The sequence below is a fragment of the Rattus norvegicus genome, chromosome 6 (genome assembly GCF_021556685.1).
Source record: "Rattus norvegicus strain SHRSP/BbbUtx chromosome 6, alternate assembly SHRSP_T2T, whole genome shotgun sequence".
Lineage (NCBI taxonomy): Eukaryota > Metazoa > Chordata > Mammalia > Rodentia > Muridae > Rattus > Rattus norvegicus.
The window spans coordinates 58,873,184-58,900,116 of NC_141539.1; the positions used below are offsets into that span (position 1 = coordinate 58,873,184).

General features: G+C 40.1%; 1 protein-coding gene across 8 annotated transcripts in view; it reads left to right on the forward strand.

Annotated features, from left to right (window-relative positions):
* Window positions 1-7,495: 7,495 nt before the first annotated feature.
* Agr3 (anterior gradient 3, protein disulphide isomerase family member) overlaps window positions 7,496-26,933 on the forward strand; it is a 35,849-nt gene continuing 16,411 nt past the window's right edge. For 2 of the 8 annotated variants that reach the window (XR_015621751.1, XM_087552627.1), the window contains exons 1-3: window positions 7,496-7,604; window positions 11,534-11,666; window positions 17,325-17,388. Coding sequence is in view for 3 of the 8 variants with exons in the window: in XM_087552627.1 (XP_087408753.1) it covers window positions 11,561-11,666; window positions 17,325-17,388 (170 nt within the window). In the remaining 5 variants the exon portion in view is untranslated. Of the gene's footprint in view, window positions 7,805-11,533; window positions 11,667-17,324; window positions 17,389-26,781; window positions 26,892-26,933 lie in introns of all 8 variants that reach the window. The other 6 variants (XM_087552631.1, XM_087552632.1, XM_087552630.1 and 3 more) reach the window with 6 other exon arrangements.

The window sequence follows — 26,933 nt, forward strand, 5'->3', positions numbered from 1 at the left end:
GTCTGGAGGTTCCTCAGAAAATTGGACATTGAACTGCCTGAGGATCCAGCTATACCTCTCTTGGGCATATACCCAAAAGATGCCCCAACATATAAAAAAGTCACGTGCTCCACTATGTTCATCGCAGCCTTATTTATTATAGCCAGAAGCTGGAAAGAACCCAGATGCCCTTCAACAGAGGAATGGATACAGAAAATGTGGTACATCTACACAATGGAATATTACTCAGCTATCAAAAACAATGACTTTATGAAATTCGTAGGCAAATGGTTGGAACTGGAAAATATCATCCTGAGTGAGGTAACCCAATCACAGAAAAACACACATGGTATGCACTCATTGATAAGTGGCTATTAGCCCAAATGCTTGAATTACCCTAGATGCCTAGAACAAATGAAACTCAAGATGGATGATCAAAATGTGAATGCTTCACTCCTTCTTTAAAAGGGGAACAAGAATACCCTTGGCAGGGAATAGAGAGGCAAAGATTGGGGCAAACACAGAGGGAACACCCATTCAGAGCCTGCCCCACATGTGGCCCATGCATATACAGCCATCCAATTGGACAGGGTGGATGAAGCAGAGAAGTGCAGACCGACAGGAGCCGGATGTAGATCTCTCCCGAGAGACACAGCCAGAATACAGCAAACACGGAGGCGAATGCCAGCAGCAAACCACTGAATTGAGAATAGGACCTCCGTTGAAGGAATCAGAGAGGGAACTGGAAGAGCTTGAAGGGGCTCGAGACCCCATATGTACAACAATGCCAAGCAACCAGAGATTCCAGGGACTAAGCCACTACCTAAAGACTATACATGGACTGACCCTGGACTCTGACCTCATAGGTAGCAATGAATATCCTAGTAAGAGCACCAGTGGAAGGGGAAGCCCTGGGTCCTGCTAGGACTGAACCCCTAGTGAACTAGATTGTTGGGGGGAGGGTGACAAGGGGGGGAGGATGGGGAGGGGAGCACCCGTAGAGAAGGGGAGGGGGAGGAGATGTTTGCCCGGGGACCGGGAAAGGGAATAACACTCTAAGTGTGTATAGGAAATAGTCAAGTTAATAAAAAAAAAAACAAAAACAAAAAAAAACTAGCAAGTACTTTTATCCTTTCCCTAACCGGCTAGATCCTGGTAAAGCCAGTTTCCCCAGAGTTTGTGGAGTTGTTGGTCTCTCATTTGGACCACTTCCTGGGCAGGGGCTCTCTGTTTGGATTCACTCGAGCACAAAACTGGCATCTGGCTGAGACATCCTGTGCTAGGCCTACAGTCTGGGTATAACATACCTTGTCTGAGCAGCTCAGAGAGTGTCGGATGCCAGAGTCCTGGCATTGTTTCTGGGAGAATGATCTTTCCCTATGGTGTCCTCCATCAACCACTGGATGTGAGATGTCCATTTCTTCTTTACCATGGAGGCATAGGTAGTGCCATATTGTGGCATGTCAACAGAATATCAATAGGCCCCACTGGTCTTCGGGCCATTGGTCCAGCATCCAGGTGCATCCTATTGCACCACATGAATTAAAGTTGGACTTCAACAACAGAAACACACTCATGTCAACTTAACAACTCTCTAGTGAATGAAAAATAGGTCGACAGAAATAAAAAGATTAAATAATTTCTAGCATTCATTTAAAATGAATACACAGCATCCCCATACTTATGGAACACAATGAAAGATATGCTAAGAAAAACCTTTCATACCACTAAGTGCCTACATAAAGAAATTTGAGCAGTCTCATACTAGCAACTTAACAGCACACCTGCAAGCTCTAGAAAAAAGTAAGCACACCCAAGAGAAGTAGATGGCAAGAAATAATCAGACAGGAGGCTGAAATCAGTAACATAGAAACCAAACCATACAAAGAATCAATGGAACAAAGAGTTGGTTCTTTGGAAGAATCAGCAAGATAGACAAACCCTTAGCTGAACTAAAAGAAAAATATCCAAATTAACAAAATCAGAAAATAAAGAGGGCATAATAACAAAAAAATAAGGAAATCTAAAGAATCATATGGATATATGTTCAAAACCTGCACTTCACCAAACTGAAAAATCTAGAAGAAATGGGTCATTTTCTCTAGAGGTACCACTTACCAAAGTGAAATTGAGAACAGACAAACAATGTAAATAGACCTTTAACACCTAGTAAAATAGAAGCAGCCATTAAGTCTCCAATTTAAAAAAACAAAAAAGCAAAGCTTAGAGCTAGATGATTTTAGCTCAGAATTCTACCAGTTTTTCAAAGAAGAACTAATACCAATATTCCTCAAATTATTCCACAATATAGAAAAGAAGAAACATTGCCAAATTCAATTTATGAGGCCACAGTTAGTCTGACATCAAAACCACGTAAAGACTCCACAAAAAAGAGAATTATAGTCTAATTTCCGTTATGAATGCAGATGAAAAAGCACTCAATAAAAATACTTGCGAACAGAATCCAAAAACACATTAAAATGATCATCCACCATGATCAAGTAGTTTTCATCCCAGAGATGCATAGATGATTCAGAATACAAAAATTAATCAATGGAACACACTATCTAAACACACTGAAAGAAAAGAAATACACGATCATTTCATTAAATGCAGAAAAACCTTTGACAAAATCCAATACCCCTGCATTATAAAAGTTCTAGAAAGATCAGGGATACAAAAACATACCTAAACATAATAGCAAGCCTATCGCCACCAACAAAATAAATGGAGTGAAACTAAGCAATTTCACTAAAATCAGGGATAAGCCGAGGTTGTCCACTCTCTTCATATCTCTTCAATAAAGTGCTTGAAGTTTTAGCTAGAGCAATAAAACAACTGAAGGAGATCAAGAAGATACAAATTAGAAAGAAAAGAGTAAATGTATTATTATTTGCAGATGATATAAAAGTACACATAACTGACCCCCAAAAATTCTACCCCAGGGAACTATGGCAGCTGATAAACGCTTTGTGACTGGATAAAAAATTTACTCAAAAAAGATCATTATATACACATGATCTTTTATATATAGCCCTCTTATATACAAATGATAGACTAAATAAAAAATTATGGAAACAACACATTTCACAATATCCTCAAATACTATAAAATATCTTGGTCATACCTCTAACCAAGCAAATTATGTGATAAAAACTTCAAGTGTTTGAAAAAAGAAATTGAAGAAATAGCAAGATGTAAAGATCTCCCTTGCTTGTGGATCAGTAGAATTCTCATAGTAAAGCAGGGCCATCCTACCAAAGCAATCTACAGATTCAATGCAATACCCATCGAAATGCCAACAAAAAATTTTACAGCCCTTTAATGGGCTGTTCTCAACTTAAAATGGAAAAACAAATATACTAACAAGCTATCTAAAACAACCCTGAACAGTTTTAAAAAGAAAAAAACTGTTGTAGGTATCACCATTCCTGATTTCAAGTTTTATTACAGAGCTATAGTAATAATACTTACATGATATTGGTATAAAAGCATATACATTGATCAATGGAATGGAATTATCGATGCAGACATAAATCCAAACATCTGACTTTTGGTAAAGAACCCAGAAACATACACTGGAAAAAAGCATTTTCAACAAATGGTGCTGGTGGAACTGGATGGCTGCACATAAAAGAATGCAAATAGACCCATATTTATCAACTGATAAAACTCAAGTCCAAGTGGATCAAAGACCACAACATAAAACCAGACACACTGAACCTGGTGGAAGAGAAAGTAAGGAATAGCTTGAATGCATTAGCACAGGAGACAACTTCCTGAACAGAACAGGGACTAAGTTCAACAATTAATACATGGAATCTCAAGAAACTTAAAAGCTTCTGACAGGCAAAGGAAACCTTCAATAGGACAAAGCAGAAACCTAAAGAATAGGAGAAGATTTTCACTAACTCCAATCTGATAGAGGGAGAATATCCAAAATATATAAAGAACTCAAGAAGCTAGATATCAATCAATCAATAATTCGATTTAAACATCGGATACAGATCTAAACAGAGCTCTCAATAGAAGAATCTCAAGTGGCTGGAAAACACCTAAAGAAATGCTCAACATTCTTTGTCATCATGGAAATGCAAATAAAACAACTTTGAGATTTCATCTTATACCTGTCAGAATGGCTAATATCAAAAACATAAATGACAGCTCATGCTGGTGGGGATATGGGGGATCCAATGCTGGTGAAAGTAGGAACTTGTTTCATCACTATGGAAATCAATGTGGAAGCTCCTCAGATCATTGGAGATCAATCTACCTCAAGTCCCAGATGTACCATTCTTGGTCATCTACCAAAGAGTATACCTTTGATATATGCCACGAGAACATCCTACCATAAGAACACTTCCTCAGCTCTGCTTGTTGTGGCTCTATTCATAATAGCCAGAAACTGGAAATAACCTAGACAAAACTAGAAACAATCATCCTGAGTGAGGTAACCCACATCCAGAAAGACAAATATGTATGTATTCACTTCTAAGTGGCTATTAGACACTAAGTAAATGATAACGAAGCTAAAGTCCATAGAACCAGAGAGATTAGGTAAAGAGAAGATACATCAATCTCCCTGGAAAAGGAAATAGAATAGATTTTAAGGGTAGACTGGCGCCGCATGGGGACTAGAGGGGGGGAGGATTCATTGTGTGTGACGGGGAAGCAATGGGATAGATAAAACATTATGGGGAGAGAGGTCTGGAATTGGAGGGGCACTAGGGGAGTGGTGTGGAAACCTAGTGCAGGGGCAGCTTCCTGTAATTTATGAGGGTGATTCTAGTGAAGACTCGTAATAAGGGGGGATAAATAAGAAGGAGAGTCTCAGCTTGCCATCTCTTGTAGCCACACTAGGCTTCCACTGGTGGGACTGGGTTGCATTTGGTTGTGTTGTTTGCCAAGAGGGTTCTGTAGAGATCCTTAAACAACCAAGGTGGATGCTAGGAGAGGGGTTTGTTCTTTACAAATGGACTGTGGAGCCCCATTGCCAAGGACAACATCTGCGTTGTTTATTGAATATGGAGAGATTGACTCCGTGACTGCGTGGAGCATTCGCCAGCTACGTTCTAGGCTCTTTTGTGGAGAAAGGTACTCTGCAAGCTAAAACAAAACAAAACAATGGGGGGGATGACAACATCGACAACGACAACAAACAACAACAACAACGAAGTGGATGCCAACCGAGACACCTTTGACCAACCTGTCCTGCCTGCAAGATGTTCTGGGGCAATGTTGTCACCACACTAATAGGAATGACCGACTAATGTCTGATTTAACTTGAGGCCGACAGCACAAGAGAAAATGCTGCTTGACACTGCTTGCTATTTGGATGATCATGAATGGAGAATATATATATATATATAGCACAGAGACCCAAGATAGAATCAAATACGACTCATCTTAAAAGCAAAAAACTCAATAAAATGATTTCTAATGATATTCTGCTAAGCTCACAGGTCAGTGCCTTGCTCAGTTATTATCAGAGATGCTTCCTCTAGTGGCAGAGAGGGGTGGTTGCTGAGAGCCGCATCTAAACATTTTGCAAAGAGAGTCTAACTGGAGGTCATCATTGGGTCCCCGCCCCCAGAGCTTAGAGAATCAATAAGAAATAATAAATTTTTAAAAATGAAAGAAAAAAACTCTTTTCCCAACATATCCTGACTGCCGTTTCCCTCCCTCCACCCGTCCTAGATCCCCTACCCCACCTTCCCTTTCTGCCTGATCCACTCTTCCTCCATTTTCCTTTAGAAAAGAGCAGGCCTCTCAGGGATGTCAACCAAACATAGCCTATAACAAGTCAATAAGACTAAACACAAACACTCATATCAAGGCTGGACAAGGCAATCCAGTAGGAGAAAAGGGGGTCCCAAGAGCAGGCAAAAGCATAAGAGATACATCCATTCCCACTCTTAGAATTCCCACAGTAAGCCCAAGTTACACAATCATTGCATACATGTAAGGAATGAGCTCAGACCCACATAGGGTCTCTGATTGTCTCTTCACTCTCTGTGACACCTGCTTAGTTGATTTGTGTCGCTTGTTCTTTTGGTGTCTTCAACCCCTCTGGATCCTACAATCTTTCTCCCCCCTCTTCTAGCAGGAGGAGGAGGAGTCCCTGAGTTCTGTCTAGTGTTTGCCTAGAATCTCTGCTTCTGTTCCCATCAGATGTTGTATGGCGCCTCTCTGAAGACAATTTGGCTAGGGATCAATCTATGAGTACAACAGAATATCATTAGAATTCATTTCATTGACTTTTTCCTCAGTGATGTTTGGTTCTATCCTAGGTTGCTGGGCAATCTGACCTTTGGTTCCTAGTCCTCCAGGCAGTATCAGGGTTGAGATCCCTTTCCTGGTGTGGACTTTAAGTTGGATCAGTCATTGGTAGTCACTCCCACAAGTTCTGCGCCACCATCACCCAGCACAGCTCATCTTGCAAGAAGGACAAAACTGAAGACCAAAGGTTTTGTCTCTGGATTGATGTCGCCTACCTCTAGAAGACTTGCCAGTTATAGAAGATGGCCAGTTCAGGATCTGTATCCCCATTACCAGGATTCTTCACTAGGGTCGCTCTCATAGATTCCAGGGAGTTTCTGCTGCCCTGGGTTTCCACATTGCTCTCAAAATGGCCCTTAGTTCCAGTGATCTCTCCCATTAGTCTCTCCCTCCATCCCTTGCTCCACATTCCCCCTGTTTCCGTCCCTCTAGCTCCCCATTCCAGGACATCCTCATGGAGTTTGAACTGAGCTAGAAACATCTAACCTAAATATTCTAGAAGAAACTTCTAAGACTTGATGTCTCCAGTTGGCAAGTGTTAGAAAACGGACTGTGTCATCATACTAGAGGCTGGAGGGACAGATGGTATCGGGGAGCCCATCTGCTCACACCCTGTAGATCCCATTGTTCAACTTTGAGGAATTTCACTGCAAATCAGTGAGACACAGTTATTCTCTAGAACTAAATGAGATAAATTCACAGTATATAACAATATCTAAAACAAACAAGAAGGACTGCAGAAAATAACCAAATCATTATTTGGTTATCAAAATATTTTTAAAAAATTTAAAGCATCTCTCTCTCTTTGAGCGAAAAAGAAGGAAGGAAAGACAGAAACTCTGATCTCTTTAGCTCTTTATTATATTCCTGCAATCTGAGTCACCCTGAAGAATTTCTACTTTCTTTGTGTGTAATCCACAAAGCTTGCTGAACTCCCATTGGGAACAATGGAGTACACACGGTTTCTACATTCATCCCCTGCCCCCTTCCTCCCCCCACCCCCCGCCATTTTCTTTCCTTTTTCTTGCAGTGCTGAAACCTAGCCAAATGTCCACTTACCTTGGAAAGTGAAAGGTAGAGAGAGAAAAGCATAAAGAAGTCTTTAGTGTCATTTATAAAGACATGTGATCCTAATTTAGAGCGAGGAGCACGTTCTCCTCCAAAGCCTGAGAACTGGAAAGAAGCCAAGTTCTTTGGACAAGCCTCTGTTTGTGAGCACACAGGTGAGAGCGCTCTTGTTGCCATGCAGGTGAAGTTGTAGGTCAGGTGTGTGTCTATAAATCCACACCCCTTTGTAACGAGTGACACTCAAAGTACATTTCTAACAAGATCGCTGGGCCGCTCAGGTAAGCAGGCAAAACTTCCAGACTACTCACTGTTCAGTCTTTCAACCTCTGCTCTATTGAAACAATTAATTTTTTTTCTATTTAAAAGTAAGACTCTTAGAAGCGTGAGATGTGAAATAATGCTATATTCCGTTGCTGCTACTGACTTGGCTTCCTGGGCTGGCTTCATGGTTTAACTCTCAATTCCTATTAATAATAGAGTAAGTTAAACTTATTTGATAATGATCTCGTTTTAAAAAAAATCAGGCGCTAACAACAATGCTTCCTTGTATTTTTAAGGCTTTACTTGTTTTTTTTTTATTTCTTTAATTTATTTCATGTGCGCTGGTGTTTTGCCTGCATGTATGACTGTGTGTGGATGTCGGATCCCCCTGGAACTGACAGGTGTGATTTGCCATGTGGGCATTGGGAACTGAACCCAGGTCTTTTAGAAGAGCAGTCAGTACTCTTAACTACTGAGCCATCTCTCTCGCCCCTAAAGTTTTATTTTAAAATACAGAAGATTGCAATATTAAAGTAAGTGGTTTATGTTAAATTCCTTTTCAAAAGTACAAGCCTAGAGTTAGAGAGTGCTAATTGGCCAATGCTGTTAAAGCCTCCTGGTAGACGGCAGGGTTGGTGCTTCTTAAAAGAACCTAACCTAAGAACCTAAGAACAAGTAACCTAAGAACAAGTTCTTCCCAATGCCTGTCCCCTACATCTGGAACTTAAGGGTTCTCAACGAGACACACTCAGACCAAGGGAAGCGTCACTGAGTCCCGAACAACCGTAGACAAGCTATATTGTTTTGAATACAGTCAGTACAATTTTTGCAACATCTAACAAAAGTTTCTTAATTGAATATAAAAATGTGCTTGACAATAGTACATAGTTATGTAATAAATGCATAGATGCTAGAAATTAGAGATTATAAGGTTCATCCTCAACTGTGAACTTGACCTAAAATAACACGAATATTGAAGTTACACACCCTCTCCCTTTTCTTGATGTAGATTTTTATCTGTTCATCTCTGGTTCTAACATCAAGAATTTTCCAAATATTTTCTCCAGATTAACTTTCCCTAACTTTTCTTCAAAGATTATAAAAGAATCTGAAGTATTTTTGGACCTTCTCAAGGAAGATGAAGAGAAGATCTCTGGGATTTTTTATTATTATTATTATTATTATTATTATTATTATTATTATTATTATTATTATTTTCTGCCTATAGTTCAGTTATAGACCTTCCAGAAGCTGATAGGATTTTTTTCATCTTTATTAACTTGGGTATTTCTTATTTATATTTTGGTTGTTATTCCCTTTCCCAGTTTCCAGGCCAACATCCCTCTAACCCCTCCCCCTTCTCTTCTATATGGGTGTTCCCCTCCCCATCCTTCCCCCATTACTGCCCTCCCCCCAACAATCTAGTTCACTGGGGGTCAGTCTTAGCAGGACCCAGGGCTTCCCCTTCCACTGGTGCTCTTACTAGGATATTCATTGCTACCTATGAGGTCAGAGTCCAGGGTCAGTCCATGTATAGTCTTTAGGTAGTGGCTTAGTCCCTGGAAGCTCTGGTTGCTTGGCATTGTTGTACATATGGGGTCTCGAGCCCCTTCAAGCTCTTCCAGTTCTTTCTCTGATTCCTTCAACGGGGGTCCCATTCTCAGTTCAGTGGTTTACTGCTGGCATTCGCCTATGTATTTGCCATATTCTGGCTGTGTCTCTCAGGAGAGATCTACATCCGGCTCCTGTCAGCCTGCACTTCTTTGCTTCATCAATCTTGTCTTATTGGGTGGCTGTATATGTATGGGCCACATGTGGGGCAGGCTCTGAATGGGTATTCGTTCAGTCTCTGTTCTGAACTTTGCCTCCCTATTCCTTGCCAAGGGTATTCTTGTTCCCCTTTTAAAGAAGGAGTGAAGCATTCACATTTTGGTCATCCTTCTTGAGTTTCATGTGTTCTGTGTATCTAGGGTAATTCAAGCATTTGGGCTAATAGCCACTTATCAATGAGTGCATACCATGTGTGTTTTTCTGTGATTGGGTTACCTCACTCAGGATGATATTTTCCAGATCCAACCATTTGCCTACGAATTTCATAAAGTCATTGCTTTTGATAGCTGAGTAACATTCCATTGTGTAGATGTACCACATTTTCTGTATCCATTCCTCTGTTGAAGGGCATCTGGGTTCTTTCCAGCTTCTGGCTATTATAAATAAGGCTGCTATGAACATAGTGGAGCACGTGTCTTTGTTATATGTTGGGCATCTTTTGGGTATATGCCCAAGAGAGGTATAGCTGGGTCCTCAGGTAATGCAATGTCCAATTTTCTGAGGAACCTCCAGACTGATTTCCAGAATGGTTGTACCAGTCTGCAATCCCACCAACAATGGAGGAGTGTCCATCTTTCTCCACATACTCGCCAGATTCTGCTGTTGCCTGAGTTTTTGATCTTAGCCATTCTGACTGGGGTGAGGTGAAATCTCAGGGTTGTTTTGATTTGCATTTCCCTTATGACTAAAGATGTTGAACATTTCTTTAGGTGTTTCTCAGCCATTCGGCATTCCTCAGCTGTGAATTCTTTGTTTAGCTCTGAACCCCATTTTTAATAGGGTTATTTGTCTCTTTGTATATTTTGGATATAAGCCCTCTCTGATAGGACTTTCTTGTAGGTAATTTTTCAACATCACTACTGCAACTTGCATCCTGACTGAAGCTGACCCTCCCAAGTTGGCCTTGTTAGCCCAGGCTGTCCTGTTCCTTGTCCATTGCTTTCTTTTCATTGTCCAGGTCCGAGAATGACATTCTGAAATGTTTTATGACTTAATGAGCTATAAGAACTGAAACTGATAGTGTTATCAGACATGGTTACTGTTTAACATGTTTTTAGACCCTGCATACAAAGAAGACAATAAGTGGTTCTGCTGGCAATTATCGATGGAAGTAATCAATAAGACTAACCAGGAATGGCAAATATCATTGATTCAGAAATGAGACAGGAGAGACATCACTGAGAACATAGTGGAACAAGACAAATAAAGAAGTATCTAGAGAAACCAGGGCCTATAAACCTCCACTGAGCTGTTGCCCTACGAGATCTCAGATGCTATTTTGCATCAACACTCACAGTCACCTGTTGTTTTCTTAGGACCAAATTATTGTGTCTTGTGAATCTTTCCATTTTCCACAATTCTTAATGGAGTTAAATATAGCCACAGTCCAGCAGAATCAGTAAGCAATTGTTGATTGCATTTGGGCTAGGAAATTTCATTACGATGGTGGAATTCACTGTCAAATGATACAAATCTGCAGTCAAAAATGTTTTAAGAATTTTTGAACAAGCACGGAGGATATATGTGCACTGCTTTCTACTCTGCTGTCCCTATGTGTCATCTCGGTAGCCTATAATGCTTGGCCTTTTTAAAGAGAAGAGTTTTAAGTGGAAGGCTATGCGACTGTTGGAGCCATGTGCCTACAGAGCACTGAAAAACAAGGCTTGCCCGTAGTCTATTTTGCTTCTTATTTGTAGCTGAAGAATTGTTTTCATGTCTAATCTCATGCTACTCTACAGTTAAAGATGTTGTCCCAGCTGTTAGGCCCTGAGAGACGAAAAGTCAAAGAATCTTGATGCTAAGAGTCAATCTTGCTTTGCATCATAAAGTTTGAAAATGATAACCAACAGGACAGGGTTTGAGTTTCACGGTAGAGCTATGCACAGCACAGTGACCTCAGGAACAGCTGGGTACCCTCCACCTGCTCTCATTGTCACTCTGCGTCAGGATTTCCAGAACCTTCACAACCTTAATATTTACTAAAATGGTTTTTAAATGATCACCCTGAGATTATCTAATATAAAACTGAAAAATGAAACTGTCAGGTTCTGGTTTGTCCAAATACCTTTGGATAACGGCTGTGAAAAATGACCAGCTTCCGAAAATTATCTTTTAGCTGCCTCTGAGTGACTCTCTAGAAGACATGCTACACTCGGCTCTGGCCCTCTGCCTTTTGCTGATCACAGTTTCTTCCAACCTTGCCATTGCTATCAAGAAGGAAAAGAGACCTCCTCAGACACTCTCAAGAGGTACTGTAATCTCTGTCGTTTCTACACTCAGTCCTTCAACTGTCCTCAATACATTTGCTGTATACATCTATAGTTTGATTATAAGCAGAAATGCCTAGATATTTGTTATGTATGACTTTACAACAAACTATTCTAAAGGGGATGATTGATTTTTAGATAGTAAATAATCGAATTTCAAAGGAATAATGACATTTTGGGGTTTGGGTTTTTTGTTTTGTTTTTGAAACAGGGTCTCTCCATGTAGCCTTGGCTGGCTTGGAACTCGTTATATACACCAGGCTAGCCTCAATCTCATAGATATGGGGCTGCCTCTGTCTCTTAACCACTCTGCCTGGCTTAATAAAAATGGCTTAATAAAAATTCTTTAATGTGTCTTTTGTAGATGTTGTAAAGAACTGGCTTGACGAGTATAGCTTTGATCATAAGAATCTTAGAAAAGAAATGGTTCTTCTATGCCATAATGTTGTCCTAAGAGCAATTTAAGATTCTGCAAAGATTGCTTAAATTCCCAGGCCCCTATTTAAGGCAAGAAAATAATTATTATAATTTTATAGAGGGCTATACCCAGAAAATCATGCTTTCTCTCACCTCCTGATAACTTTGGATAGCTAAGTCTTTCTTAGGACTCCGATAAACAGTTGCACTGACTTTAGACATTTGACATTGGCTTTGGCTTTAGGTAAACACACACACACACACAAACACACACACACACACACACACACACACACACACACACACACACACACTTATAGTTTTACTCTGACCTAAGGGGAAAAAAATACTTTGTGTCCAAAAAGATGATGAGGAAACAGTTCTCAGAATTCTTTTTATGTTTTCAGGGAAACAGTAAATGCTGAGAATTATTTGCCCCAACATGATAAATTGAAATAAGCGGGATAACCACATAGTGTTTGGCCATGCTTTGATGTGGTACTCTGAGCAGAGTGAACAATGCAACACACTGCAGGGATCTAAAATGCTAACGCAGACTGGCTTCCAAACCGTTCATGTCCTCATGTACATAGTCCACCAGCTGTGCCCATAATGTTTGCCTAAGTGAATTAATTAAACTTTAGCTTAGCAATCACAACCTATACACCTAGAAAGGCAATGCATACTGAAAAATAGATAAAGGGCAAAACTACTTCCCTGGATATACTTTTTCACATCGCTCTCCAAACGAGCACAATAGTTATAAAATAAATAGCTTAGTAACTTTAAACCACCCAGGGCCAAACTACTAATTGCTGATGTAAAGACATCAGTACCCTGTGAGTCCATTCAGATGTTGATCTAAAACTCTGAAGCCAAGTTTTACTACATGTATTTATTTATGTGCTGAGGTCAGAGACAATTTGCTGAACTTGCCAAACTCCGTTCTCTCCTCCAATTTGGGTTCCAGGGATCAAACTCAAGTCATCGGTTTTGGTAGTAGGAGCCTTTACCTGCCATCTTTCTGGGCCCTTTTCTGGCAAACTTTATGAAAACAAATTAGAATATGCATGGCTTACCTTTAATAACTTGGTTCTACTACGACAGTTATTAAGATACTGCTTTAATGGAGAAAAAGATCACTAACGCTGAGTCAAGTCACTGTGCTGAGGGCTGGCTTGTATTTGCTGACCCTGTTACTGTCTATTTCTGTGTTTGGAATGGCGGTGAAAGTGAGGATGAAAGGCAGGAGTGGGTGGAAAGAGTCAGGGTACAGTGTGCCCAGTGCGGACCTTTAAAGCAAAGAACAGTACCAGCTAAGGACAGGGACCACTTGGAAGAAAACAGATTAGTGAGGAAAGGAAATAGGTAGTTATAAAAAATACACATGCACAAATGTTTTGTAACCAAAACACTTCCTAGCATCCTTTTCGTGTAAGAACTGTATCTGGGTGTGATGGTGCTTGCCTAAAGTGCCTCCCTGTACTCAACTTTGTGAGTTCAAGTTCAACATGGTCTACAAAACTAAACAACTGCCCAGAAGCCAGTGCAAGTGCCTAACGTACAGCAGATATTTAAAAAATGTATATCTGGTGAATGAATAAAGTCATCCATAGAAAACCAAAAAGCATAACCAAATCTAGAGACAAAACAACAGCCACGGATCTAGACAAGGAAGAGAATTTAAATTCTGTCACATTCACCCCATTGTGATTATGACCTAGACTTCATGCAAACAGTTATGATATACAGTATGCTCCCTGCAGAGCTCTATCTAGTTCAGAAGTTATATAATTGTTTTCTCTGTATTCTCAGAGACTAGTGGATAAGATCAGAACAGATGATGATCCTTTAATGTCGGTGGAACTAGGTTGAGCAGGAAAAAGAGATCTGGAATGTTCCCATTAATAAATCTCTAGTATTTGAGTGACGTTTACAACAGATAAGGGGAGCTGGAGAGATGGCCAGCACTTAAGAGCACTGGCTGCTCTTCTAGGCAAACCTGGGTTCCCATCTCAGCACCCACATGGCAGTTTACAACTCTCTGGAACTCCAGTTCCATGGAATCTAATGCTGACTTCCATGAGCACAAGGCATACATGTGATACACATACATACATGCAAGCAAAACACCCATATGCAAAAACAATAAAAACATAAATCTAAAGTATAAGATAAATATAAAAATAAAATCTAAAATAAATACAAGCAAAGAAAGAAAAGTAATCAAGGGGCTGCTGTCGTACTTCTACAGTAAGTTAATGTGAAATGGACAAAAGCAACATCAGATCATCTTTCAGGATCATTCCAGAGAAGACTCCAGCTACAGTGAGGCACCAAAACCACAAAGATGGCTTCCAATGTTAAGATACTGACCTAGAACAAATATATCTATTATTTTTACTGTATTATAAATTGGCACAGTGACTTTGTAGAACAATTTAACCAACTCCTCAGAAAGTGAAAGTGTGTTCCAGGTGTAGTGGCTCTCACCGTTAATCCCAGCACTTGTGAGTTTGAGGCCACCCTGGCTCAGGAATAGAAAATGCTACCTACAGAGCGCCTGTCTCGATGAAATAGAAAGTTAAATACAGTTACCATTTAAATTAGCAATTCCATTTCTTTCTATATGCCCCAAACAAATGAAAATGCATACACATTCACAAACTTGTTCTTTTATGTTCATATAAATATTATTAATCAAAGTCAAAATGTTAAAGCAACCCTAATCTCCATCAAGCGATGAGTATATAAAGAGTGGTTGTCACAGTTAGGGTTATTATTGCTATGAAGGAACACCAAAGAAACTTAGGAAAGGGCTTATTCGGCTCACATTTCCACAGTGCTGTCCATTATAGAAGGAAGTCAGGACAGGAACTCAAACAGGGCAGGAACTTGGAGGCAAGAAGTTGCTGCTTCCCTCTGAAATTCCACAAGCCAAGTCTCCGTTGTCTGCATTGCTCTCAACGTTCTTATTTTCCAACTCCTACAGAACAGCATTGGCTTTTCTAACCCAAAGTTCTAAAGTCCTTGCACAATCCTCCTCCCAAAAAATGGTCAGGTCTGTCACAGCAATACCCCATTATACTGGTACTGACTTCTCTCACTGCCTAAGCCTGCTGCTATGCAATGGAATAGTATTAAGCCATAGAAAAGTCATTAACTACTAACGTGATAGAGCGTGAACTTTGAAAATACGATAAGTGAATAATTCAATCACAAAGATCAAAGGAAATATAAGAACAAAGTATGGAGCAGAGACTGAAGGGAAGGTCATCCAGAGACAGCCAAACCTGGGGATTCATCCCATATACAGACACCAAACCCAGACATTATCGCAGATGTCAAGAAGTGCTTGCTGACAGGAACCTGATATAGCTGTCTACTCAGACCTCTGCCAGAGCCAGACAAATACGGAAGTGGATGCTTGTGCCAACTATTAGACTGAGAATGGGGATCCAGAAGGAGGAGTTAGGGAAAAGACTGAAGGAACTGAAGGGGTTTACAACCCCATAGGAAGAACAACAATATCAACCAACCAGACCCCAACAGCGCTCCCAGGGACTAAGCTACCAACCAAAGAGTACACAAGGAGGGACCCAAGGCCCCAGCAGCATATGTAGCAGAGGATGGCCTTATCTGGCATCAATGGTAAGAGAGGCCCTTGGTCCTCTGAAGGCTTGATGATCCATTGTTTGAGGAATACCAGGGTGGTAAGGTGAGAATGGGTGGGTGAGAGGGAGCACCCCCATAGAAGCAGGGGGAGGAGGGATGGGATGGGGGTTTCCAAAGGGGAAACCAGGAAAGGGGATAACATTTGAAATATAAATAAATAAATAAAATATCTAATAAAAAATCACATAGTGCAAATGTGGACACTAGTCCACTTACATGAAATGTCCAGTATATGCAAACTAGAGAGGTACGTACTAGATTAAGTGTTTCTTAGAGCTGGGAAAGATCTAGAAAATAAATAGTGGATGACAGGTAAAGTGCTTAGAGCCAAGCCTGATGACCTGAATTCAATTCCCAGAATCCTTTACTTTATGTAGAGAACCTACACGTTCAAGTTGTCCTCTGACCTCCACATTAGTACTGAAGCACATTATGCCCCCTCGTCACACACATAAATAAATGGATAAATAAATGTAATTAGTTTTTTTTTAAACAAGAGCTGGCTTTGAGGTGGTAAAAATGTTTTAAAGTGGACTCTAGTGTTGACCATGTAGCTCCCTGAATTTGCCACAAAGAATGTAGACTTTCTATGAGTGAATAGAATAATATGTGAATAATATCTCAAAGTTGTATCAACTAACAAATAAATGAAACAAAAAGAAACACAGAATCATTTGTATCTTAGTTCACAGTTCTACTTTTCACTTCTGTTGTTACATGTCTGTGGTATCAAGGGTAGATGCCGCAAGCTGTTATTTTAACACAGAGGAAAACCTGAGTCTAATTAGCCCCCAGTTAATTCATGTCAGTCTTTCTCATTTATATCTGGGTTCATTATTAATCCTAAACACCCCACAATATTCCTGGATGCCCTGTACATCCTACTCCTTGAGAGCTTCATGTTTTAATCTCTAGCATGCATTCACAATTACTCCCTTCTAAGGCTAACGATTCTCTCTGTAGTCACAGCTTTCTCTCTCCCTGTATCTCACTCCTTGGATGTCTCCAGAATACTCTGTGTGTGTGTGTGTGTGTGTGTGTGTGTGTGTGTGTGTGTGTGTGTGTGTGTGTTTCAAACATGAAATTCTCCTTAAACATTTTTCAAGCAAAAACTCGAAAGTGGAATTTGAAACTCTGTTGCTCAAACATGCCCTGCATAGGAGCAGTCAGCATCCTTTGACGCTCAAGATTCAAAATGGTTCGTGGCAGTGCTTTGGAAGTATGCTAAGGATCATTTCATGTACGTTCTGAAAACTAGAGCTTTTGCATGGCCAGAGACGTCTTCTCAGCCACCGTCCATCAATTATCCAGCCCTGACCAGTGCTGAACAGGTTCAAGGTTGGTCTTGAGCTTTGATTGAACTCCCAAACGCTCTAACATACAATCTGATAGGGTGCCACTTCTTTGAATCCAGACATAACTTACTATCCTTTACAGTGTCTGTCACTGAACAGCTTTGGAGTTATTACAGGTCTGTAGATTGATATCTGCTCATCAGTCAGGGACCTATAAGTCCTGGAATAACACAAGAATTTATCTCTTCTTCAGGGTGGGGAGATGACATCACCTGGGTGCAAACTTACGAAGAAGGTCTCTTTCATGCTCACAAAAGGTAAAATCCCTCTCAGTTACTCTCCACATCTCATCTCTCACGCCTCGCAGAAAAGACAGAAAGAGTTATGTTAGCATCTGAAAGAATGCCACAGTTCTTGTGCTGTGATTGGAGGTTAGGTGAAGTCACAGTTGCTATCCCAATGCTTCTCTTCTCATTACCGTACCCAGATACCTGACAGAAACTACTTAAGGAGGGAGGATTGATCTTGAGTCAGCACTTGGACATAGAATCCATCGTTGTAAAGAAGGCAAGGCAAAAAGTTCTACCACACTGACAGTCAGCAGAGAATGGGGCCAGGGTCAGGTACATCCTATGAGGGCTGCCCACCAGCCACCACTCTCTCCACCTTCTAAAAGTTCCACAACCCTACAAAACTGTGCCACCAACACAGTGAGAACAGTTGTTCAAACAAACAAGCCTGTAGGGAACATTTCCCGTTCAAACCGTAACAAATGGAATTCTTTGTTTGTAAACGTTCTAAATCCCTCTGCTTGGATTTCTTTATTACGCAGGCAAGCTTTAAATATAAGTTGTATGAATATGGGGTGGTGCCACTCACCAAGCACTGTGCAAGCTTAGGACAGCAATTTACAGGAACAGTCCTCCAGCAGGTCTGGTGAGCAAGACACTGTGGGGATCTTTATTTTACACTCCTATTCCTACTTAATCAGCTGAGTACTAGTTGGCCATCCTCCAGTATGTGCCAGGCACTGATCAATGATCAAATGTAGCATAAGTTTTATCCTTAAAGATTGCAAAATCTCCTGGAGAATTTTTCATACGTCTGAAGAATATTCATTTCCAACCCTCAGATTAAAGTGGAAACAGAGGAAATTAAATGGAAATGGAGCTAACCACACTCGGAACTGAATAAGTATTACAGACAAATTTCATTTCTAAATATGAACGTAAGAAACAACACATGGACAAATTCCAGCCTCAGAGCGCTGAAGGTATCTGCCCAGAGACGGGAAGATTCAATCTGCAAATTCTAGGATGGTTAAAAACTAAAAATTAGTCTGTTAAATAGATCAAGTTAGTAGAGTTCTAGCAGAGTGAGCCAAAAGCCCTGAGTTCAATTCCCCTTGTCACATAAGATGGGTGTGATGGTGCACACCTATACTCCCAGGACTCTGGAAGTAGGTGCAAGAGGATCATGAGTTCAAGGATATCCCAGCAATACAGTAAGCTGAAGGCCAGTCTGAAATCCATGAGACTTTGTGGAAACAGGTGACTTCCAGGAGCTCACTGGGCAGCCAGCCTAGATGAAGTAGCTTACATCCAGCTCTGTGAGAGACACTCTCTCAAGAAAATGAAGAAGAGCGTTTATGGAGATGAACAATGATATTCCACTTTGCCCTCTTCAGGAACTACACAGATGTTTACAACTACACACTCGTGTGCATGCAGTGCATGCACACACAACACATAGCACTCATGTGTATGTACCACATGCACATATCACATACAGCTCACACACACACACACACACACACACACACTTTTATGTGTCAAATGGGTCAAAAGGATATTAAGAGAGAAATTTTTAAATTATTTTATTTATTTACACTCCAGCCATTGCCCCAATTCCCACAATTCCTCATCCCATTCCTCTTTCCCCTTTCCTCTGTGAGGGTGCACACACACACACACACACACACACACACACACACACACACACAGAGAGAGAGAGAGAGAGAGAGAGAGAGAGAGAGAGAGAGAGAGCATACCCTGGGGCCTCAAGTCTCTCAAGGATTACACGCATCTTCTCCCACAAAGGCCTGACCAGGCAGACTTCTGCTATATTCATGCCAGGGGCCTTCAACCGACCCACGTATGCTCCTGGTTGGTAGCTCAGTCTCTGGGAGCTCCCTGGGGCCTGCGTTAGTTGAGACTGCTGGTCTTCCTATGTGGTCACTCTCCCCTTCACCTTCTTCAGTCTTTTCCTTAATCCAACCATAGGAGTCCCCGACTTCAGTCTAATGGTTGAACGTAAGTATCTGTGTCTCTCTCAGTCAGCTGCTAGTGGAGCCTCCTAAGAGGACAGCCTTGCCAGGTTCCTATCTGTAAGCACATCATAGCATCAATAATAGTGTCAGGCCTTGGTGCCCCACCATGAGCTGGATCCCAAGTTGGGCCCATCATTGGAACCCCTTTCCTTCAGTCTCTTCTCCATCTTTGTTCCTTCAGTTCTTTTAGATAGGAACTGTCTGGGTCATAAATTTTGACTGTGGGTTAGTAACCCTATCCCTTTCGCTTGCAGCTCTATCTACTGGAGTTGGGCTCTTCGAGTTCTCTCTCCCCAGTGTTGGGCATTTTGGCTAAAAGCACCTCCATAGCCATCAAGTCATATGGAGACCCCATATGAACAACAATGCCAACCAACCAGAGCTTCCAGGGACTAAGCCACTACCCAAAGACTGTACATGGACTGACCCTGGGCTCCAACTGCATAGGTAGCAATGAACAGCCTAGTAAGGGCACCAGTGGAAGGGGAAGCCCTTGGTCCTGCCAAGACTGGACCCCCAGTGAACAGGATTCTTGTGGGGAGGGTGGTAATGGGAGGAGGATTGGGACAGGAACACCCATATAGAATGGGAGGGTGAGGGGTTAGGGGGATGTTGGCATGGAAACCTGGAAAGGGAATAACATTTGAAATGTAAATAAGAAACACCCAATTTAGTAAAGATGGAAAAAAATTAAAAAAAGAGAGAATTGTGTTGGAATTTTGATGGGGACTACATTGAATCTAGATTTCTTTTGGTAAGATGGCCACTTCTATTATGTTTATCTACCAACCCATGAGCATGGGAGATCTTTCACACTTCTGAGGTATTCTTCAATCTCTTTGTTCAGGGATTTGAAGTTCTTGTCATACAGAGCTTTCACTTACTCGGTGAGAGTTGCACCAAGATATTTTATACTATTGTGGTTATTATGAATGGTGATGCTTCCTTAATTTATTTCCCAGCTTGTTTATCATTTGTATAAAGGAAGGCTACTGATTTGTTTTAGTTAAATTTATATCCTGCCACTTTGCTGAACTTGTTTATCAGCTGTAGGAGTTGTCTGGTGGAATTTTGGGGGTTGCTTATGTATACTATCATAGTATCTTCAAACAGTGATACTTTGACTTCTTCCTTTGCAATTTGTATCCCCTTGATCTCCTTTTGTTGTCTAATTGTTCTAGCTGGAACTTCCAGTACTATGTTGAATAAATAGAAAGAGAGTGGGCAGTTTTGTCTTGTTCCTGATTTTAGTGGGATTGCTTCTAGTTTCTCTCCATTTAATTTGATGTTGGCTATTGGTTTGCTATATATTGCTTTCACTATGTTTAGGAATATACCACGAATTCCTTATTTCTCCAAGACTTTCAACATGAAAGGTTGTTCAGCTTTTTCAGCAGCTAATGAGGTGATCATGTGACTTTTCCCCTTAACTTTGTTTATATAGTGTATTATGTTAGTGGATTTTCATATATTGAACCATCCCTGCATCCATGGGATGAAGCCTACTTCAACATGGTGAATGATGGCTTCTTGGAATTGATTTGTGAGAATTTTATTGAATATTTTTGCATTTTGAATAAATGAAATTGGTCTGAAGTTCTCTTCTTTGTTGGGTCTTTGTGTGGTTTAGGAATCAAAGTAACTGTGGCTTCATAAAATGAATCAGGTTGTTCCTTCTGTTTCTATTTTGTGGAATCGTTTGAAGAGTATTGGTATTAGGTCTTCTTTGAAGGTCTGGCAGAATTCTGCACTAAAACCATCTGGCCCTGGGCTTTTTTTGGTTGGAATGTTTTTAATGACTGCTTCTATTTCTTTAGGAGTTATGGAATTGATTAAATAGTTTACCTGATCTTGATCTAACTTTGGTACCTGGTATCTGTCTAGAAAATCATATATTCCACCTAGATTTTCCAGTTTTGTTGAGTATAGGCTTTTGTAGTAAGATGTGATGATTATTTTTTAAAAATGTCCTAAGTTTCTGTTGTTATGTCTCCCTTTTCTTTTCTGATTTTGTTAATTTGTATACTGCTTCTGTGTCCTTTAGTTAGTTTGGCTAGGGGTTTATCTATCTTGTGGATTTTCTCAACAACCAACTTTTGGTTTTGTTGATTCTTTGTATCATTCTCTTTGTTTCTATTTGGTTGATTTTGGCCCTGAGTTTTACTATTTCCTGCCTTCTCCTCCTCTTGGGTGTCTTTGCTTCTTTGTGTTCTAGAGCTTTTGGGTGTGCTGTCAAGTTGCTAGTATGGGATCTTATCAATTTCTTTATGAAGTTACTTTGAACTATGAATTTTCTTAATATTTGCTTTCATTTTGTCCCATAAATTTGGGTATGCTGTGTCTTCATTTTCATTGGATTCTATGAAGTCTTTTATTTCTTTCTCTATTTTTTTCCATGACCAAGTTATCATTGAGCAGAAAATAGTTCGGTTTCCATGAGTTTGTGGGGTTTTTTGTTTTTGTTGTTATTGAAGTGCAGCCTTAGTTTGTGGTGATCTGATAGAATATATGGAATTATTTCAATCTTCTTGTACCTGTAGAGGCTTTTTTGTGTCCAATTGTATGGTCAATTTTGGAGAAGGTTCCATGAGGTGCTGAGAAGAAGGTATATTCTCTTCTTTTGAGGTGAAATGTTCTGTAGATGTTTGTTAAATCCATTTGGTTCACAATTTCTGTTAGTTCCACTGTGTTTCTGTTTAGTTTCTGTTTTTTACGACCTACCCATTGGTGAGAGTGGGGTGTTGAAATATCCCAGTATTATTGTGTGAGGTTCAATGTATGTTCGAGCTTTAGTAAAGTTTCTTTTATGAATCTGGGTACCCTTGCATTTGAGCCATAGATGTTCAAAATTGAGACTTCCTCTTGGTGAATTTTACTTTTGATGAATATGAAGTGTCCTTGCCCATCTCTTTTGATAACTTTTGGTTGAATATTAGAATGGTGTCTCCAGCTTGTTTCTTGGGACTATTTTCTTAGAAAACTTTTTTCCAGCACTTTACTCTGAGTTAGTGTCCGTCTGTCACTAAGGTGTGTTTCTTGTATGTAGCAAAATGTTGAATCCTGTTTACATATCCAGTCTGTAAGTCTGTGTTTTTATTGGGGAATTGAGTTCATTGATGTTGAGAGATATTAAATACAGATTATTGTTAGTTCCTGTTATTTTTGTTGCTATATGTTGTGTGTGTGTGTGTTTGTGTGTGTGTGTGTGTGTGTGTGTGTGTGTGTGTGTGTGAGAGAGAGAGAGAGAGAGAGAGAGAGAGAGAGAGAGAGAGAGATTCTCTTCATTTGGGTTTGCTGTGAGATATTAATTTCTTGTATTTTCATGGGTTTAGTTACCCTTCTTGTGTTAGAGTTTTCCTTCCACTATCCTCTATAGAACTGGATTAGTAGAAACATACTGTTTAAATTTGGTTTTGTCATGGAATATCTTGGTTTCTCCATCTATGGTGATTGAGAGTTTTGCTGAGTATAGTATCCTGAGCTGACATTTGTGTTGTGTGGGGTCTGCATGACATCTATCCAGGATCTTCTGATTTTTAGAGACTCTGTTAAGAAGTCTGGTGTAATTCTGATAGGTCTGTCTAATTTATATGTTACTTGGCCTTTTCCCCTTACAGCTTTTAATATTCTTTCCTTATTCTGTGCATTTAGTGTGTTTTGATTGTTATGTGACAAGAGGATTTTCTTTTCTGGCCCAATCTATTTGGTCTTCTATAGACTTCTTGTACCATTATGGCCATCTCTTTCTTTAGGTTAGGGATGTTTTCGTCTATGATTTTGTTCATGTTTTCTGGCCCTTTGAATTGAGAATTTTTACCCTCTTCTATTCCTATTATTCTTAGCTTTGATCTTTTCATTGTATCCTGAATTTCCTGGATATGTGGGGTTAGGAGTTTCTTACACTTTGTATTTTCTTTGATCAATGTGTCAGTATCTTCTATACTATCTTCTATGCCTGAGATTCTCTAAAATGCCCATCTCCAGGGTTGCCTCCCTTTGTGTTTACTTCATTGTTTCTATTTCGATTTTTTATATTTTGGATCGTTTTGCTCAATTCCTTCACTTGCCTGATTGTATTTTCCTGTATTTCTTTACGGGGTTGATTTGTTTCCTCCTTAAGGGCTTCTACCCGTTTGCCTGTGTTTTCCTGCATTTCTTTAAGGGAATTGTTTATATGCTCCTTACAGGCCTCTATCATCTTGATAAGATAGGATTTTATAGCAGAATCTTGCTTTTCAGGTGTGTTAGGGTATCCAGAGCTTGCTGTGGTTGGAGAAGTAGGTTTTGATGGTGGTGAATTTCATTGACTTCTGTTGCCTATGTTCTTGTCCTTGCCTCTCATCACCTGGTTATCTCTGGTATTAACTGACCTGTGTGTCCCAGTCTGGAGCAGGCCTCCTGGGAGGCAGGCAGTGCTGTCTCTAGTTAGGAAGAACCTCCTGTGTCTCTTGTTAGAGCAGGCCTCCTATGTTCCTCATTAGGGCAAATCTCTTGTGAGACAGGCAGGCTTTGAGTTCCAAAGCCATGATCTGCCCCAGTTGCAGATGGATGGGCAAACTAGAAGGACTGTGTCCCTGGTTACTGCCTGGAGACAGGCAGGCCGTAGGGTGTGGGAAGGTATCAGCACTGCTGATCTGGCATGGGTGAGAAGCAGAAAAGAGATTTTTTTTTAATTTGAGGAAAATCAAATAGGAAAGTCAACATACTGAAACTTATGCAATGCACTGTAATCAGATCAAAGAGGGAAATTTTCTAAATATATCAGTATTTATTACTTATATGATTTTCCAATAAATATCTTTATCTCATCTTGTGCCTTAAAACTCCATTCCACAAAGTAGAAAGAAATTAAATTCAAAATTAGTGTTAGAAAGGAAATATTTGAAACTATGAAAACAATGGACAGGATCAGACAAACAAAAACTACTTTTCTTCCTTCCTTCCTTCCTTCCTTCCTTCCTTCCTTTCTTTCTTTCTTTCCTTCTTTCTTTCTTTCTTTGAAGAGATAAAACCAACATAGCTGTAATTATACCAGCAGAGAAAAAGGGAAATGTCTATTAAAATCATAAAGGAAAAGGAGAAATTACAAATGGTATCACAGGGGATGGAGAGATGGCTTAGTGAATAAGAGTACTTATTGTTCTTCCAGAGGACCAGATTTCAGTTTCTAGCACCCATGTGTCTGTAACTCCAGCTCTATGAGATCTAACACCCTCTGTGGCTTTCCTTGGTACCTGCATACATACAAATACACACACACACACACACACACACACACACACACACACACACACACACAAATAAAACAAGAAAAAATAACAAAGGAACAAGATGAATCATAGGCTATTTTAAACAACTTTTAAGCCAATAAATTAGACATATTAGGAGAAACAAAAATTCCAGTACACATAAAACCATCAAGATTAAATCAATAGAGAATTTAAACTGACCAGTGGAGGAATTTCATCCAGAATTTTAAAAGAATTTCAAAAGTCTTCCATTGCTAGGCATTGGTAGTACACACTTTTAATCCCAGCACTTGGAAGACACAGTCATGTGGATTTCTGGGAGTTTAAGACCAGCCTGGTCTATAGAACAAGTTCCAAGACAACCAAGATAAACCATGTTTCTTTTTTTTTAAAGATTTATTTATTCATTTATTATATATAAGTACACTGTACCTGTCTTTAGATACACCAGAAGAGAGCACCAGACCTGATTATAGATGGTTGTGAGCCACCATGTGGTTGCTGGGAATTGAACTCAGGACCTCTGGAAGAGCAGTGGGGAGCTCTTAACCGCTGAGCCATCTCTCCAGCCCAAACCATGTTTCAATAAATAAATAAATAAAGTCTTCCATCTATCTGATGGTTTAGCTGTTACGTTTAACCAACTTCTAAATTTTTCATTTATTTTTAAAACAGTATTTTATACATCCCAAATGCTGGCCTCAAATCATGCTTCTGCCTCAGCACCCCAGGTGCTGGCTTTACAGCTGTGTGCTAACACTGCCTACTGCCTACTGCCTACTAAACTATTAAAGAACTAATGCTAATCTTCCTAAAATCATCTAAAAAAACAACCAATCTGTTTCATTTCCTTTAATAAGGGTATCATTACCCTAGTAACAAAGTCAGGTGGACACTACAGGAAAAGAAAACTGTAGGTCATCTCCTTTGTGGTGGTTTGAATGAAAATGACCCCCAGAGGCTCATAGAGTGTGGCACTGGTTGAAAAGACTTTGTTAGTGAAGGTGTGGCCTTATTAGAGGAAGTATGGTCACTGAAGGTGGGCTTTGTGTTTTAAAAGTTCAAGCTAGGACCAATCCCTCTCTCTTCCTGCTGCCTGCGGATCCAAATATAGAATTCTCAACAACTCTCCAGTACCGTGAGTGTCCTCTTGCCACCAAGCTTGATAATAGACTAAACCTCTCTGACAGTGTAAGCAAACCTCAATTAAACGTTTTCCATTAAAAGAGTTGCCATTCACAGGAGAGAGAGAGCTGTTCTTAGAACCAATTTTTTACCTTAAAATTTTGGCAAAATAAAAAAACGTAGTATCCTGTAACATGAAATTGACACTAAACTCACATTTTGGGGCTCACATACGAAGTTGTGTTGGAACACAAGCAACCTCTTCTTCCCCACAGACCACTTTTAGCTACTTCTATGTGATAATGGAAGAGTGAGGTACTAACAATGAAAGCATAGCCACAAACACTCACTCAGGCATTTACTCTCCTCAACTGGAAAAAAAAAAAACCACCACAGCAAAACTCAACCCAAAGCCTTGATTAAACTATAGCTACTTCAATTCCTGCCATCATCTCTGTCCTTTTCTTTAAATGAAATAACTACTTATTTGAAAAGTCTCTTGAGTCAAGTTTTCCTTGTATTCTAATTGCTGTGATCTGATGCTGCAGTTAATGTCCTGAGCCTTTCCTCAAGCCTCCCCCTCACGGCTGCCCCTTTCAAGAGGTCTTGTAAATACTGGGAAGAAGTGGTAGCCAGTCAGGAGAGCAGGGTAGCCCATGCTCCTGACAACTGCATCTCAGGATGCCTATCCCACTGAGCTCAGTAAGAAGACAAGCCAGCTAATAGAAAACTTCCATGGCTGATGTTTACAAGGCTAAGTGTATACCTGCCTGTGAGAGCATCATTAAACATCTTGGGCTTAGGAGGTCTGAATCTAGTTTGACCTGCTTATGAAAGCCTCATTGAATACGGTTAGTTTTCGCATGTTACTCATAAGAAGTAGGCATAACACTTCATTCATCATTTTCCCACAAATTCTAAAGGCAATTTGGAAGAGTTTTATCCAAAATGTACTTCTCTTTTGTTGCTTTTATTGTTGTTTTTGTTATTTTGTTTCATTTTTCAAGACAAGGTTTCTCTGTACAGTTCTGGCAGTCCTAGAACTTCCTCTGCAGATCAGGCTGGCCTCAAACTCAGAGCTCTGCCTGCCTCTACCTTCCAAGTGCTGGGATTAAAGGTATGCACCACTACCACTTGACTCCAAAAGGTACTTTTAAAA